The sequence below is a fragment of the Bos taurus genome, chromosome 12 (assembly GCF_002263795.3).
Source record: "Bos taurus isolate L1 Dominette 01449 registration number 42190680 breed Hereford chromosome 12, ARS-UCD2.0, whole genome shotgun sequence".
NCBI lineage: Eukaryota > Metazoa > Chordata > Mammalia > Artiodactyla > Bovidae > Bos > Bos taurus.
In genome coordinates this window covers 85458980-85476272 of record NC_037339.1, presented here as the reverse complement: position 1 = coordinate 85476272, position 17293 = coordinate 85458980, and the positions used below count along the sequence as shown (strand labels likewise).

The 17293-nt window shown below is 52.4% G+C and overlaps 1 protein-coding gene across 9 annotated transcripts in view; it reads right to left on the bottom strand.

Annotated features, from left to right (window-relative positions):
* ARHGEF7 (Rho guanine nucleotide exchange factor 7) overlaps nucleotides 1-17293 on the bottom strand; it is a 102613-nt gene that overhangs the window by 61414 nt on the left and 23906 nt on the right. For 4 of the 9 annotated variants that reach the window (XM_024999877.2, XM_024999879.2, XM_024999880.2 and 1 more), the window contains exons 2-3: nucleotides 12721-12807; nucleotides 33-117 (exon numbers count right to left, since the gene is read on the bottom strand). In XM_024999877.2, coding sequence (XP_024855645.1) covers nucleotides 33-117; nucleotides 12721-12807 — 172 coding nt within the window. Of the gene's footprint in view, nucleotides 1-32; nucleotides 118-1873; nucleotides 1931-12720; nucleotides 12808-12989; nucleotides 13049-17293 lie in introns of those variants that run through there. The other 5 variants (XM_024999882.2, XM_024999884.2, XM_005214007.5 and 2 more) reach the window with 3 other exon arrangements.

Here is a 17293-nt window from a genome sequence, read left to right as displayed (position 1 = left end):
CCTCCTTTCAAGTTCAGTAGAAAGACACTTACCTGCTGTTACTTTATTCAGCGTCACTAGGGAGCTGAGGACCTTGTTGAAATTCTGCCCCTGATACAAATCGTTTGCATCAAACGTCTGCAAGGGAAAGAGAACAAGCAGGATTAGCCGAGCCCGGCACCAGGGCGGGACGTGGCGGTTCTGTGCAGCGGGAGGAAGACAGCGGGCTTTGCAGGTGAGACCCGGGCAGGGGCACCCCAGGAGCTCAGCTTCCAGGAGGCCAGGCCACTCTGCTCCTGGGGCTGAGTCCATTTCTGAACCACCCTGCCCCACCCTCCTAGTGACGTGGGGCACTCCTGGCACTCAGAGAGGGCTCTTCTCCTTAGACTGAGGCCAAGGCCGCCAGGCACACCTACAACACACTTCCTCTCCGGGTCACAGCCCAGGCCAAAGTCAGGAGCAGCCAAAGGAAAGCCCAGACACCAGAGTGGACACAAGGGTCGAGGGAGAGGAAGCGGGGAGGCAGACTCCAGAAAGAGGGGCGCCTCCACCCCAGAGACCAGGGACACGACCGCCCAGGAGCCGGAAGAGAACGCGCGTCGGGCTGCCCAGACGCAGCCCATGGTCTCGGACGTGTGCACAAACACCACGGGCTGAGACACACACGCCTCACTCCCAAACGCTGTCTGAAGATCACACACAGCTTTGGATCACTAGATAACAACTCCTCCCCACCAAGAAATTCAACCATCAGATGATCCACAACTCTGTGCCAGAGAAAGTAGAGAAAGAAAATTCTTTCAGAGATGCAATTAACAGAAAGATGTGTTCATGTGCCAAAATGAAAACTAGGGCTACACGCTTCAGAGATTCTCTCACTGGGCAAAGATAAACTCCGGTGGCCAGCCACCCCAGGAATGGCTTCCTCTGCAGGCCGCCTGCCACCTCTGCCCCAGCTGGTTCACGGTTCCTGCGTCTCACATCCTGCCAGGAAGCCCGGCTCCTCTTCCTGCCTCCCACCCCCTGCACAGCTAACTCGTACTCGCCTGGCTCCCGCAGCCCTACTCCCCCGGCGGACTCAGCACAGCCAGCGAGGCCCTGGCACACTGCACGGTCCCTGTGCGGGCTGCCCCAGAAACTGAAACCCGCGCAGCAGACCTCACACCCCACATCCAGAGGACAGCCCGCATGCAGTAAGAAGGCACCGACCCGCCCGGCTCCCACCATCCCCACCTCCCCCCCCACAGCTCAGAATGTCTCTGTGAGGACAGACCCAGGACACAGGGCTGCTCCAAATCTTGATAGTCACTGCCGCCTCCAGTCCCGTCTCCTGCTTTAACTTCTGAGATAAGTAAACATCCTCGTGAGGTGTGCTTATTTAGACATGAACCAAAGAAAGAAAACCCAAGAGTTGAACAACCAGCTCCAGAAAGGAGGCCATTAAACCCAAGTTGAGAGAAGAACGCGAACAGAGCTGGGAGAGGGGAAGAGATTCGTGAACTCAGACACCCAAGCACTCTGCGACGCTGCTCACGCCTTTCTCGTGGATGGAGCAGGAGATAAAACATTCGTGATGCCAGATCCTGCCCACCTGTGAAAACAAGTACCCCTTAGGACAGTCCCTGGAATCCCCGTGTGACAGACTATAGTTAAGTCAGAGGAGCCGTGATCCAGGCGGACGTGTGCAGCTACATCTGCAGTGGGCTGGCTGAGTTCTTTATTAAAAGGAGGGCCCTGAATAGGCCTCCGCTCCCTTCTGTCAGAACACAAAAGTTCCTTCTCCTGGAAAAGGTGGAAGGAGGCGGTCTCAGCTCTCAAATCCTAATTCCGGAGCTTGGAAAATTCAAATTGTAGTATTCTGCAAGAAGAAATATACATAAAAGTATTTACTAACCTTCATCGTGGTGAGGCAGAGAGTCACAAAACCCAGAAAAACAGGATGTTGAAAGCTGAAGTTTCCTGTTATTCCAGAACTATATATCTTACTTGGACACCCGGAAGCGTCTGGTTGGCTGAAGCAGCCCACCAATGGGCTCCAAAGTGATGTCAGAACTTAAGTGAATTCACACACACGCCACACTTCTCAACAGGAAGCTACACAATGAGACCAGACAAGCGCCTGCCACCGAGAGGGAGACGCACATTCTGAGTCAACAGATGTTTTGACTAAAGGACTCCTCTAGAGAAAGATAACCAACTACTTCCTGAGACAGGAGTCTATTCAACAAAAGAAAAAACCTTAGGGTTCAGAGAAAAGTGGGAATAAGGGTTCACACAGCTACCCCGGGGCACTCACGCTTCGGAGACAAGCCCGCCTGCCCGTGGGCCCTCTGCTGGTGGCCACCTCAGTCCGTCAGGGCCCCGAGGCTCCCAAACAGAAGGCCACCCGCCCAGCGTCCCAGCCCCACCTGTGCAGCAGAGAAGGCAGGTTCTCGAGCACCCAGAACCCGGAGCCGCCGAGCGCACTGGCCGTGACGCTGCACGGGAGGGCTAAGCCAGACCATCACTCGCCTGAGCCAAGCTCAACCTCCCAGCCGTCACACTCGCTCCCTACACCACCCTCTGACACGCTCTTTCCTCACACTTAGCATCACACGTGGTTCAGGCTTGTTCCCTGAACTAACACCGGACACAGGAGGGCCCACCCGTCCCCAAGGAAGAGATGAGGCGCCACACGCCAGCCGCCACCAGCACCCACAGCAGGGCGATGCGGGCAGGGTGGCCCGCCCACCAGAGCAGGAGCTCTGAGGCCCCCGGCCAGAGGATGACCACGCTGCCCTCCAGCTCCCGTCTAACCACAGTCTCCCAGCCTCTACTCGGCCCCTCCCCAGACGTGGGGTGGGCGCCCCCAACTGCTGCCCCACCGCCAGCCAACGAGAGTCAGCACGAGCAGCCACTCTGAGCAGGACGCTGCCCTAACGTCCCAACAGAAGCTTCAGGAACCTTCCGGCATGAGCAGGGCACGGCGCTCAGGAGCTGCTCCCCCGGCCTGAACCCCAGGATAAAGAGGCCACTCAGTACAGCCACGCCGTCTCCGCAGCCAGCACAACAGCAGGACACGCCTCCCGAGTGGTCAGCCACGGGGTCGTGTGGGCTGCTGGTGGGCAAGCCTCCTCTGGGTGAGAGCGGGACATAAACCCACGTCTCCCCTAACAGAGCTGGCTCCTGAAGAGAGAGTACAGCTGCTTCACAGGCCTGCTCAAGGAATCTCTCAGAAAGACCCCAGGTCTCCGGCTAGCCCTCAGAGGGCTTGGGCTCTCTCAGGAGACGTCCCCTCTCCCCCGCGCGTCAGCACCTCTGCAGGGGCCACGCGAGCCGGGAAGGAAGGTGGGGTCCGGAGATGAAGGGAGACAGGGCGCAGGGCACTGGCCACGTCCAGGTACCTGCCGACCTAACAAGTCCTGAGCACAAGCTGTGCTCAGGAGCCCGCGGCCTGGTGGGCACGTGGCTCGGTCTCCCGGGCGGGCCCCAGTTGCCAGATGCTCCGGGGAAGGGCCATGGCCCCGCCTTCAGGAGGGAGGGTCCCTGTGGGAAACCCGCCCCAGGCCCACCATGGGCTCCAACCTCCTGGGCCACTCTCTCCTCCTCAAACCCAGCTGCCACTCCTGCTAACAGGGCCTGTGGAGCGCTGGCACGCCTGACAGAGGCCGGGGGCACCCCACCCGCAGGGTGACGGCACCGTGCCCAGCTCACCCATCCGAAAGGCTCTCCCCACCCCAACACCAGCGAGCGGCTTTGCCTTAGCTTCCAGGCTCACAGATGGTATGAAAGCCAGGAGAGTCTCCCATATAATAACAGAAAAGCAAACTTCACATAATGTTATACTTCATGCAACAAAGATCTTGTCAGTCAGGAACCTTCCAACTGTAAGCAAGTGAAACCCAACTCAAACTGGCGTAAACAAAAAAAAAACAATTATCGGTTTGCATAAGTAACGAGTTGAGAATGGCAAGGACCACGGGCATGAAATCAGAAGCTTCTGGCCATCTCCTGACTGGGCTTGTCTCTGCGTGGGCTGCAGATCAGGAAGGTCCTTCCTCACAAGGCCACGAGGCCACCAGGAGACCCCGGCCACAACCAGCAAGTCCGCCACCTCGGCCACACCTGTGGGCCCTGCCGGAGTCACAGCCAAGAGGCCAGAGAGGCGGGGCAGCACAGAGAGCCAGGCAAGGCCAGGTGATGACACGCAATCACCTCCTGGAGACCTGCCTGCAGCTGTGGCTCAGAGAAGGCAGGAAAGGTCGCCCCGGGACTGACCGCCAGACCCAGGAGCAACCCAGCAGCAGCGAGCTGCTCCCGCCAGCGCTGCACACACACACCCCCGCCCAGTCTCACGAGACGCCACAGCCACAGCAGACTCTGACCCGCCTGATCACACCGCTGCAGAAGCAGACGACTCACACCTCAACGACGCCACCACGGCTGAGGTGCCAGAGAGAGAATACCAGGCAATGCGGAGAAGCCCTCCTTCCACCAGCCCTCAGGGAGAGGACCCCCACCGCAGAAGGCTGACACAGCTCCGTCCCAACGCAGGCAGCTTCAGCATTCCAAATGCAACCAGCCAGGTCAGCTCCACTGATGAATTTAGGAGGAAGTTATTTTTGACACAAGAAATTGTTCCTTCTGGCACAGCTCTGGAGTGTGGCTCTCGAAGTTTAAAAATATAATCTTGCCCTATCACATTGTCAAGTGGAATTTGTGATTTTAGAACAAGATGAGTAAAAAAATGAATCTTGAATGAGTTGTGCTATTTAAGTTTAATGCAAATGGTCCATATTGCTGGGGATATGTGCAAAGCAGAAATCCAGCAGAGAATGTTCTCTTTCTCGGCTTCTGCAGACTCTGCACTTAATTCCACCTACTCCTACACCCTAGGGATAAAATTAAAGTTCAATGATGGATTCTATCCATACGCAGCACTTTCACCCTACGTGCCCCCGTCTCTTTTCCCTTAAATGACAATTAGATCATATTCAATTCTTCGGATTCCACTGTATCAACACCTAAAAGACGAGGACAGGGACCACTTACTCAAGAAAAGAGACACCGAATATTTTAAGCATTTCCAGGAAGGGCTGGGGCAGAAGGGAGCACAGAGTCCTGAGGAGCAAGGCAGCAGGACCCACGTGTGAAAGGGCCGCGCCGTCTCCGCCCCCCGTAGGCGCAGTCATCCCAGACAGACGCCGCCAGGTGTGAAGACGCGCACGAGCAGCCTCTGCAGCCCCTGCAGCCCCAGGCGCTACGCTGCGGACTTCACCCCAACCTCACCTCGTAAAGGGGAGACCGAGGCTCCAAGAGGCCTTCTGACAGAGGTTCCAGATGGGAGCAGAGCGCTGAGCCGCATCAGTCGCTGGGCCCCCCAGCCCACACACAGGTCAGCGGGGCAGCGCCTGCAGAGGAGGGCAGCTCGGCCCCGGCCCATCTGCCCGCCGAGGGCTCCACGTCCGGAGGACAGTCGCACGGCGCCAGACAGAGAGTCTGAGCAGGTGCACGCCAAGTACTCAGGCTGACGGCTGGTTTAGGCGCGGAGGCTTAGAGCCAAAAGGGCAAGGAGCACACTGTGTTAACACTCAAATCAAGTCGTGCCAAAACCCAAACCGTGAGAAACATGTCAAGACAGCAAACTTCAAGTACACATTAACTCCCATCCCTCCCAAGCTTTTCACTGAGATGACAGAAAGGGCAGACTTTACTAATAGAAAACAGCAATAAAGAATCCACTGCAGGGCTAAAGGCGGGAGAGAGGGGCCACGAGCCGTCAAGATGAGGCTCAGGGAATTCTTGTGGGGGATCCACGGGGAACAACCCCGGAGTCTTCAAAACCAAGGGAGTCACCAAGAACAGCGGTGGAGAAACTGGAGACTAACGGCACACGTCCTGGTGAACGCAGCGCACGACCCCTGGGTGGCACCTATGCTGAAAGAAACGCTACAGAGGCGCCCTGCAGACCCCGGGGACGCATCAGGGACGGCATCGCCAGAACAGCGTAAAACGACAGGAGGGCCTCGTTCTGAAGACGTGCGTGCTGCGCACATCCTGGAGTATCCCCGGGGGTGCTGTGCTGTGCTCAGTCGTGTCCGACCCTCTGTGACCCCAGGGACTGCAGCCCGCCAGGCTCCTCTGTCCATGGGGTTCTCTAGGCAAGGATACTGCAGTGGGTTGCCATGCCTCCTCCCGGGAATCCCCCGACCCAGGGATCAAACCCAGGTCTCCTGCGCTGCAGGCGGATTCTTTACCAGCTGAGCTACCAGGGAAGCCCACGTGAGGGTTAAATAGTTAGCTCAGGAACCACGGGTTCACACACAACTCAGCGACCGAACAAGGCAACGTCCACACGACGACAGTGTGAAAGCACAGGGCATTCACCCTCGCCTCCCGATTGTTCTGCTGACTGTAAACTCTTCAAAATGAAACAGGGACTGATCACAAGGTTCTCTCTTGCACCCCCTCAGCAGCCCCCCGGCTCCACACGTCAGCAGACAGGGGAGCACTTCGCTCATCACACACAGAGCCTTCCTCCGCAGGCCTCAGGGAGCAGGACTCAAACCGGCCACCCCACAGGCCGCCTGTCCATTTGGTTGCTGCCGCTCAACATGCTGCAAGTCCTAGCGCAGCTGGGCTAGCCCGTCCTGCACCGGGAAGAGTGGAGAAGCGCAGCAGCTCCCTCTGTGCCGCCTCCGCCAGGCAGGCTCCCTGGCTCTCCTGCAGGCTTGGGGGAAACACGTGGCCCCCTCTCCCGGCCAGACCACTCCCAACGTCACCAACCCCTCATGCCAAGCACACACCAGGACTTCCCTGGTGTCCAGGGAATAAGAATCTGCCTGCCAATGCAGGGGACATGGGTTCGACCCCTGGTCTGGGAAGATCCCAAACAACCCAGAACAACTCAATTCACGCGCCTGGAGCCCGGGCTCCATGACAAGAGGAGACGCCCCAACGGGAAGCCTGTGCACTGCAACAAGAGGGTCCCTGCTCGCCGCAGCTAGAGGAGGCCTGTGCACCGCATGGAGAGAGGGTTCCCGCTCGCTGCAGCTAGAGGAGGCCTGGACACAGCCAACAAGACCCAGCACAGCCAAAAGCAAACACAAAACTTAAAAAATAAAGGACCCACGGGGGAACTAGTTACAGCAGACTCCACAGGGGACGCTGGAACCACAGTCCTATACAGAAGCTCCGCAGCCCATGAATGCCAGCCCGCCTGCCTGCTTCTCTCCCTAGAGCAGGAGCGTGCGCGCCGGTCACCCCGCAGCGCAGGGGGAGACACCAGCGGTCGTGGACAGGAGACCCGGCACCACTCAGCTCGAGGACCAGGCACTCCCCCAACTACCAGGGAAAACACCCAACACACGCCAACCTGAATAGGGTCCAAAATTTGGGTCAAATTAGCTCAGAAATGCATATTCTGGCTAGAAAGTTAATTTTTTCTTAACATACTGAATGCAGATCTCACATCTAAATATGGTCTGAGAGGCCTCGGGATTTGTCTCGCTTTGCAGTGATTCCCTGGGAACCTGTCCTCTCGCTAGTTCCCAGGACTCAGAGGAGCTCCGCAGGGACACGAACCGCCTCAGGGCAAAGAAGGGGGGCACTTTGCCTTCCTCAGACCAACGGGGAGAAGCCTGTCAGGAGGGGGGGGGTCCCTTCCTCAAGATCAACAGGCATTTTCTTGATTTGTTTTTACATGAAAATAGAAAAGTGACAACTAGAAGATATTCAAAGTAGTCTGTTTTACTGGACTTGAAAAAAGGGGGAAACGGAGTAAAAGAGGGGAATGAGATCAAAAGACAGGCCCCTGAGGGGCTAGAATTCTTGTGCCCAGAGAAGCAGGCAGCCAAGTGTGAGTACGGGGGGCCATTCACGAGCACGCAGAACACAGTACCAGACAGCAGCCGTCCCCCTGCTCCGCGGTACCCCCCAGACCATCCCCCCTGTTCTGTGGTCCCCCTAGACCATCTCCCTGCTCTGCAGTCCCCCCAGACCATCCCCCCTGCTCCATCCCCCTAGACTGTCCCCCTGCTCCACGGTCCCCCCCTAGACCGTCCCCCCTGCTCCATCTCCCCTAGACCGTCCCCATCCCCCCTAGACTGTCCCCCCTACTCCATCCCCCCAGACCATCCCCCCTGCTCCATCTCCCCTAGGCCATCCCCCCAGTTCCACGGTCCCCCCAGACCGTCCCCCTGCTCCGTGGTCCCCTACGAGACCTGGAATCCACCCACCACCTCGGCAGCCACGGACAGCCATGCCCTCCCGATCTCCCGCCAAGAGCGCAGCCAGCCACCATGCCGTCAGGATCTGCAAGGGAGCCGGGCCTCCCTGCAGGGCCGAGAGGCAGGAAGCTGCAGAGACTCCACCATGTTTGTGGTGGTCTCTTGGGCAGCTACAGAAACCAGCAAAAGCTGCGATTCCAGCTTGGCTGGTCCAGTCCAGGTGCAGCGTGCCCAAGAGGACGCAGACAGTGGAGCTACAGGGACCAAGTTCAAATCCCGGCGCTCCTGCGCTGGGCTGTGACCTGAGACCCTGTCATCCCCTCCTCTGCAAAGTGGGGAAAGGGCCACCCTCTCCACAGGGCGCCTGGGCAGAACAGCTCGGCACACACTCTACTCAACATGTCAGTCCTGTTCAACTTCAAGCTGACGTGTGTCTCCAGCCTCTTCAAGGAGGGAGACTTCAAGGGTCCGATGTGGGTGCCACCTGCCTCGTGAGGTGCTGAACACTTCCAGTGCAGCCGATTCAGAGCGAGAGACGCTTTCAGTGAGAGAAATACACTTCAGATTTTAAAGACTGAGTGGGAAAAAACAAAGTAACATCAACAATATTTTCATGCCAACTACACCTTAAGATAAGAACATTGTGGGTACACTGTAAGGTTAAAGACGGTGGACTAGTAAAATGAACTTATAAGCACCTACAAGATGGTCAGAGAACAGCTATGCATTTCACCTACCAAATGACTTTTTAATTACTCACTGTCTCTCAACTTCTTTAAAAGACAAGTTCTGGCAAAAACATGAATGATTTGACTTGAAGAGTTTATTCGGTAAGTCAGTCAATAAACACCACATCATTACCTACCACCTCCAGCTCACCACAGAGTCAGGAGAAGAGATGACTAGCTAAGACGACAGACTGTGTCACCCCAAACACACCTGCAGTGCAAAGCGCCAGCACACAGCTTAACCATCCATCTGCATCCAGGTCAAAGGTGGTGCTAAAACCTGGGTGGGGCACCTCATTCCCAGGGAAAGGACTATACACTTGTCTTTGTTTCAATTAATTCTGAAGCCTACATCAACAAGTTTCAAGTTTTCACACGAGCGTGTTTTAGTTCTTCCAATAGTATTTTTCGATAGTTTTGGACAAAATCTCAGTCATAACCTCGCTAAAAATCTAGACGAGAACGGAGCATGAGGACAAAGAAGTTTAATAAGACTCTGCCCTCCAGAAATACACAAGGAAGATGAGAATTTTCGAAAGACGTGAGGCGCATTCTTTCCCCACCTCATCAGCCCATCAACCCAGTCGATGACAACCCTGGAGGGCCCTACTAACGCCTTCCCGTTCTCTCTGCAGGGAGAAAATCAAAGCTCCATCACTCACACAGCGGGAAACGGGCACCGTGGTACACAGTCTCCAGACTCGCTTCCAGCAAGAACGCCCCCTTTACAGAGCGGCCGTGGAACACCCCGGCCGGCGCCAGGCTCAGAAAACGAAGCGCCTCGCGTAGGGCCAACGCCAGCTCCGCGCCCCAGGTCCCTGCCCCGGTCCCCCAGGGCCCGCACAGCCCTGCCAGCCCCCGACCTGCCAAACCACCCCTTCTGGAGTATCCCTTACCAAGCCCAACAGCAGCCTTACGGTGAACACTCACAGGATTAATAGTGAGAACTGACGTCAGACTGTGGCTCCTTCCTATAAAACGAGGACGAGGACCGGCTAACTCAACAGACTAGGGAGTAAACTAAGGCAGCACGTGCGAGTCCCTCAGGAATGCAAACAACCTGAAATCGGGCAGGTGGAGGCAGGAAAGCTACACACACGGCTGGTCAGCATGAGCAGTGTTCTCACAACGTCACAACGGCCGGGGCAAGCTCTGTCCCTCCACAGGCACCTGGGAATGGGGGCTTCCAGACACAACATTCTTGAGCTGGAGACGCTCACAGTGCCTGGCTCCTCTCGTCAGCAAACTCGACTTTCCCAGGAAAGTTCCCACTTTCATTATCAAGGCATACATAATTCTAAATAGCGTTACTTTACATTCTTATTACACTATTAGAAACATGAGGGAAAAAAATCTAAATTCTTATTAAATTCCATACTATTGAAGGAAACAAAAAAAGTCAAATAAGATGCTTACTGGGTAGCAAAAAAAAATCATAAGCAAAATGAAAAGATCGAAGTCACATAGGCTGTTTTGCTAAACATGGTTTTCCAATAAGTTTTTACATTTTCCAAATTTCAAAACGTTTTCTAACCTAAAACCTAAATTGTTTTTCAAAGCTTAACAATAAATGCAAACTGTACAATAGTCCTTTAAAATTAAAACTCCTTTCATGATCAGAACCACTCACTGGGGGATAATACTTGATTTCCACACTATATTAAGATGTGTACACATGAAAATAACTGAAAAAGTGATTATGATGTTCCATTCCTCTTTTCCTTTAAGAAATCTGTGGATAATTTATAATGGTGGTAAACAAGAAAATACATACACCAAAAATAAGCAGTCTGTTACAAACACAATTCAGTCTAAACCTCTGGAAAAAAGCACCTTGACCCTTTACATAAAGAAAAAGCTAATCCAGAATTCAAGCTATCAATTTTGGGTTTCAGATTTGTAATTTCAAAAGCTTTTTGTCAATCTCTCATCTTCCAGGACTTTGTGAAAACAAAGCATAGAGCTACAAGGTATTTCAGAAGAACAAAGCCTTTCTCTGCTCACTCCCTTCCACATGTTTTTCTTTAAAAACCCTGGGAAATGGCCACACTTGTGTTGCATGTGTGAGGCTGTCTTCCAGGAGACAGGCCTGTCCCTTCATATCACGGACGAGAACAAGTCTGGAAGCCCACCTTGAGTCCATACCACACAGGTTCCTTTTTCAGAGTGCTTAAACAGTGCATGGGCTTTCTGATCTGCTTTATTATTATTACCTCTCATTTAATTGAAAGTTTTAAGTATGACTTATAATTGAGCTTGAAAGAATGGTAACTAAACTTGTCTCTATATTAACTTTACTAGAAGAGATATTCTTAAAAATTTGCACAAAACAAGTCAAAATTGATTTTTCTACATAAAGTGAAACATCTGATACCAACTACAACTTCAAGGTCAATCAGTCACAAGCATTTACGGAAGGCCTACAAAAAAGGCCTACAAAACGCCAAGCGCTGCTCTAGACCCTTAGGGTGCGTTAGTGAACAATGTCTCTTCTAGAACGTCTTTAACGTCTTTAAATAAGCTCTTAATTTTAAAAAACAGTAAATTTCAACATAAACATTTTTTTTTCAACAAAAACATAAAAAACATAAAATTTCAACGGTAACCTTTGGAAAACTAAGGATGGGTTTGTTTGTTTTTTTAATTCAACTTTTTAAAAAAAAATTCTTTCCTTAAAAACTTACACTGAAATGTCACATTATATCTAAGTACAAACTGAGTTTCAAATTTAACGATTAAAAAAAAAAACCTCAATAGTTTGGAAAGGATAATAAAATTCCACAACAACCAAGAAAAAGCAAAAACTGCCACAAACATTCATTATCACAGCATGACAGGGAACTTCGATGAAAAATGACCAAGCGGACCCAGCAGAGAAAAAGACCCTTCTGAAACAATGTCTCTCCCACTCCTGAACCGCCACATCTCTGCTCTGGAATCGCCTCAGGGTCTGATTTCCTCACAGATATCAAACACTATCAACTTAGTGATAAAAACAGTACCAACAGATAAGCTTTCCATAGAATCTTCCTCAGATTTGACGGCTTCCAGATTTATCTCCCAAGAAACAGAAGAGGCTGCCCTTTCAGGAGGAGAACCCGCCGCGGCTCCTCTGAAGATGCTCTCATTCACTGCTGCCTAGGAGCTGGGCAGAATTCATCCCAGCACTCAGATCAGGAAACAGAGGCAGAGAGCGCTAAAGCCACAGGTAGAAGAGGCAAGATTTAAACCCCCCAGCACACACAAAGCAGCCGCATTTCTGATCTAAAGCACTACCCCAGGGCTTGGGGGGTGGGGGGGAACCACATACGGGAACGTAACATGAAAAAGGGATTTCCAGAGAGACGCCGCTGAAAGACGGTACTTAGCGTAGAGACTAAATGCTAAGCAACGTGGAAACGACACCTCCGCCCAGCAGGCTCCCCGAGACGCAGGCTAACGTCTCCAGCCTAAACGCCCAGTCAATGAGAGCCAGCCGACCGACTGCCCAAGGGAGACTGGGAGCGCGTCGAGGACGAGGAGGGGCCCGTTCTCTTTCTCCGGGCTCGGCCCGACACCGGCCTGGGTTCGCGAACCTGGACGCGGGTCCTCCGAGCATCCCCAGCGCAGAGAGGACGCTGAGCCGGGTACCAAGGAACCCTAAGGCGCCCCCGACGAACGAGCGCCTGTCACCTGCCCCGCGATCCACCAGAGCCCCTCTCCCCTTCGCGCAGGGCGAAACGCGGGGCTCGTCCCCGCCCCGACACCGCTCGCGCCCCCGGGCGCCGCCCGCGCGCCCCCCCGCGCCCCCCGCGCCCCGGCCTCACCTCCAGCCGCAGGGACGCCCCGCAGCCTCGCAGGAACTCGCGGATGTTGCTCAGGCACTCGCCCTCGCTCCGGGGCTCCGGGTAGACCTGCAACACAGAGCACAGGCGCTGAACGCCGCGCGCAGGCCGGGCGCGCCCCGAGGCGAGCCCGCCGCGGCCCCCCGCGGGCGCGCCCGCCCCTCGCGCAGCCAGGCCGGGCGGCCCTGGCGGCCCGGCGCGACCCTGGCCGCCCCCCGGCGCCCGCGCGCCCGGCCGCCGCCTCTCCTCACCCTTTTTCCTTCCTCCCGGCTGCACCAATCTCCTCAGGCCCCTTCCCTCACCAGGAAGTGGAGCGGCGGCGGAAGTGACGTCTTCAGACCGCGCCCCGGCCAGCCCCCCTCACGCGACCCCTTCCGGCCTCCGCCTCGCTGGCGCGGCCTCCTCGCCCTCGCCTGGCCCTCAGCCTCGGATGCAGCCCACCGGACGCGTGCCACGCGAGCGCTCCTCCGTCCCCGAAAGCTGGCGCTTTTCCCCGACGCGGCCCCGCGGACGCAGCCCGCCCGGCCAGCGGGGACCCGGGACAGCTTGGCCTCCGCCGCTTCAAGCAACAACGAAGGGGCTGGCGAGAACCTGTTTTTTTTTCAGTTCTTCCCCGCCCCCGGCTCGAGGGGAGAAGGGGGCTAGAATTCTACTAGATGATTTAAACTAATTAGCAACGTAAATTATGCATGTTGGGATTAAAGCGCAGTGTTTTCTTCTAAACATGGACCATGTGCTACTCGTCAGCGCGAAGGCTGCTGGAGATAAATGGTGGCAACTGCAGCCTCCATCACAGGAGACGAGCGGCGAGGGCTCCCGCAGACAGACCTTCGGTGCTTGGTCCAAGGCAGAGCTGTAAAGGCCACCGCCACGCGTGTAAGGAGTTACTAACAACCTCCCACGGCAAGAAACAAAGGACACGAAGAACAGCACCAATTACGCAGAACAATCAAGGGAGAAGCCTGAGACTTCAGCAGAGCTTTTTGTTGTTCTGAACGACACATGAACTGAAGTGTCATCGGGAATTCGAGCATTCAGGACGCTCAAGACATTTTTGTCCTTCTGTCCTCTAGGGTGAAATCTCGACATTGCATCAGGCCTCTCACAGGAATACTGTAGTTTCCTGTCAAAGTGCTCAGGGCTTCTAAAATTACAAAAGAAAACCAGGGTGTTAAGCAGTGCAAAGATGGAGGAAATGAGACTCTTTTTTTCCTCTTAAAGTTTAAAAATTCCTAGAGAAGTGCCAACATGTTTCCCTCCAAATACTGAACAGATTTGTTTTTTCCAGTGGAACAGCAAAACCAAAGCTGCCTTCTAGCCCCATCTACTCCTTCCTCGCACGCCCTCACACAGTCAGTCCTCATTCGTGGATGCCGTATTTGCAAATTGGCCTACTCGATAAAATTTATGTGTAACCACAAAATCCGTATTTGCAGTACTTTCTCAGCCATTTATACATGTGCAAGGCAGCAAGAAATTTGAATTTCCTTATTCACACGTTCCCAGCTGAATTTGAACAAGAGCATGCTATGCATCTTACATTAGCTCATAATGGAAACAAATGTTCTTTCCGATATCTACTGGTGCTATGTTTTTCACTGTTTTTTGGGGGGGTTTTTTTTGCTTTTTCTTGGTGATTTCACTATTTTAAATGGCCCCCAAGCATAGTGTTAAAGCACTGTCCAGTGTTCCTAAGCACAAGAAGGTTGTGATGTGCCTTACAGAGAAAATACATGTGATAGATAAACTTCATTCAGGCCTGAATTATACGCTACAGGCCCCGAATTCAACGGTAATGAGTCAACAATACGGTACATCTAGAAAAAGGAAGAAGATATTCGGAGATAACATAAACCCACTCTGGAAAGTGCCAAAGTAACCTTTATAGTGCATGATGTAACTGTGGGAAAGATGGAATAGCAACTAAATTTGTGGATTCATGAGATGACAAGCAATAAAAAGAGCATAGTAGACAGCATTGTTGTGAGGCTGAAAGCCAAAGAAATGCACACTTATCTTACCCAGGGCCAAGACAATGTTAAACCCTTCTCAACTAGTGAAGGTTGGCTTGCACAATTCAAAAGGTGATACCACATGAAAAATGTTAGACTTGCAGGCAAGCCAGGTTCTACAGATCAGGAGGCAGCAGAAAAGTTTAGAAAATACCTGCTAAGTGTTATATATTAAAAAGGTTATACAGAAGAGCAGGTTTTCAGTGCTGATGAAACTGGCTTATTTTACAAGAATGCTGGCAAGTGAGCCTGTGAAATGCAAATGGCCTCCAAAGCTCCTGGCTTTAAATCATTCAGAGTGGGTAACCTTGCTATTATGTGCAGTCGCCAAGGGTGACTAAGAGAAAACCCCTCATGGTACACAGAGCACAAAGCCCACGAGCATTCAGAGGGAAAACCTTGAACCATATGCCAGTCCATTGGAGATAGAACAAAAAAGCATGGATGGCATCTGAAATATTTCTGGGAAGGTTCCACAACTGCTTCCCAAAAGCTGAACACTATCTCCATGGCAAGAACCTTGCCTTCACGGTTTTATTAATCTTGGATAATGCCCCAGTTCATTGCCGTTAAGAGCTCAAAAATGCCCACCCTGACACAGAAGTTGTCCTCATGCCCCCAAACATGGCATCTCTCATCCAAGCCCTCAGTCAGGACATGATAAAAGCTTTCAAGGCACATTACGCCAGGGAGCTTTAAGCAAGGCTTTCGAGGCTCTCAGCACCAACAAGGAGACCACCATACTGGAGTACTTGGAAGTCAGTCACCATACGCAACATTATTGCATATCAGCACAGCCTGGGACAGTGTCAAACAGGCTACCATCAGCAATTGCTGGGGAAACATTTGGCCAGACTGAAAATTTTTGAAGGTTTTGAAGATGTCACAGAAAATATGAAGAATAGTGTCAAAAACATAACGCATATTGCACAACAAATGAGTGGAGAGGGTTTCCAAAACATGAAGGAAGGCGACGGAGGCAATTTGGAGAGAGACAACAGCAGAACCCACCAACCAAGCCTCAGATGAGACGGCAGAATGAGGCTTTGAAGTCAGTGATGATGCAAATGGCCTCCAAAGCTCCTGGCTTTAAATCATTCAGAGTGGGTAACCTTGCTATTATGTGCAGTCGCCAAGGGTGACTAAGAGAAAACCCCTCATGGTACACAGAGCACAAAGCCCACGAGCATTCAGGCAATGCAAGTCAGCCTGAGACTGCAAGAACCGTCCGTCTTACAGCAGCCAAGGTGGCAGGATGGCCTTCAGCCTTGGAAGAAGTTTTCAATGACGTGGAAAATGGGGACCCTGTGCCCAAACACTGCCTCACATTTAAGCACCTTGCCTCAACTGCATTCATTTCTTATGCCAAAACATGTAAAGATATGAGGCAAAAAGCCAAGCAGACAGAGCTGAAGCAATTATTTCAAGTCCGATTGGGAGGGAAAGTTGTTGACACCATCAGCAAGCAGTGAAGGCCAAACTCCTGGGGCAGGACTGCCAGGCCACCCTCCTTGACGTCTTCCTCTCCTGCCCAGGGAGCTTCACCACTTTTCCTGAGTTTCCAGTGAAGTAAAAAGAAGTTGTGTCCGATCTTTGCAACCCCATAGTCCATGGAATTCTCTAGGCCAGAATACTGGAGTGGATAGCCATTCCTTTCTCCAGGGGATATTCCCAACCCAGGGATCGAACCCAGGTCTCCCGCATTGCAGGCAGATTCTTTATCAGCTGAGCCACAAGGGACAAGTTTCCAAGGGGCAAGCCAACATTGAGGGGCTTAACTACATTGTGCACTGCCCTGCCACATGTCGCACAGCTCCATCAACAGTGAGGTGGTTTCTGTACATTTGTAAATGTTTAGTCTTCAGTTAACGCTGTTTTGGAGGTTTTCTTCCTTGTGTTACACTGTACTGTCCAGTATGCATGTGTATGTGTGTGTGAGCAGTGGACATGTGTACTTTTTAGAACAGTCACCCTATGGTGACATTAGATAATGCTATCATTGAAATAGTGTTTTCTTTTGAAGATACACAGCATGTAATTATTTGTAAATATACATATATATGTTAAATAAGCCATCTTTAAACAGAAACATACCCAAAACAAGATTAGGTATTGATTAGTTGACCAAATGTTGTGACCCTAGTCTCAAAGGAAACTAACCCCGTATTTCTCCAGGAACAGTGGTTCAGTTGTTGCTAATTCAGTGGTCACGGTGCCCTTGTAGAATGCAGTTACCACAAATAATGAGAATTGCCTCAACATTTAAAACTATTAATCCATAAGGATCTGTTACGAATTCTCTGAGTTCACAAATGATGTAAACATATTTTTCATAAAAATTATTGATTACAAAATGCGAATTATTATTTGAAAATGTATCTCTTAAGGCAATGTGTTTTAAATGTTTAGTCTTCAGTTAACCCTGTTTTGAAGGTTTTCTTTCCTGTGTTACACTGTACTGTCCAGTACACAGTATGCGTGTGTGTGAGCAGTGGACATGTGTACTTTTTAGAACAGTCACCCTATGGTGACTACATTACATA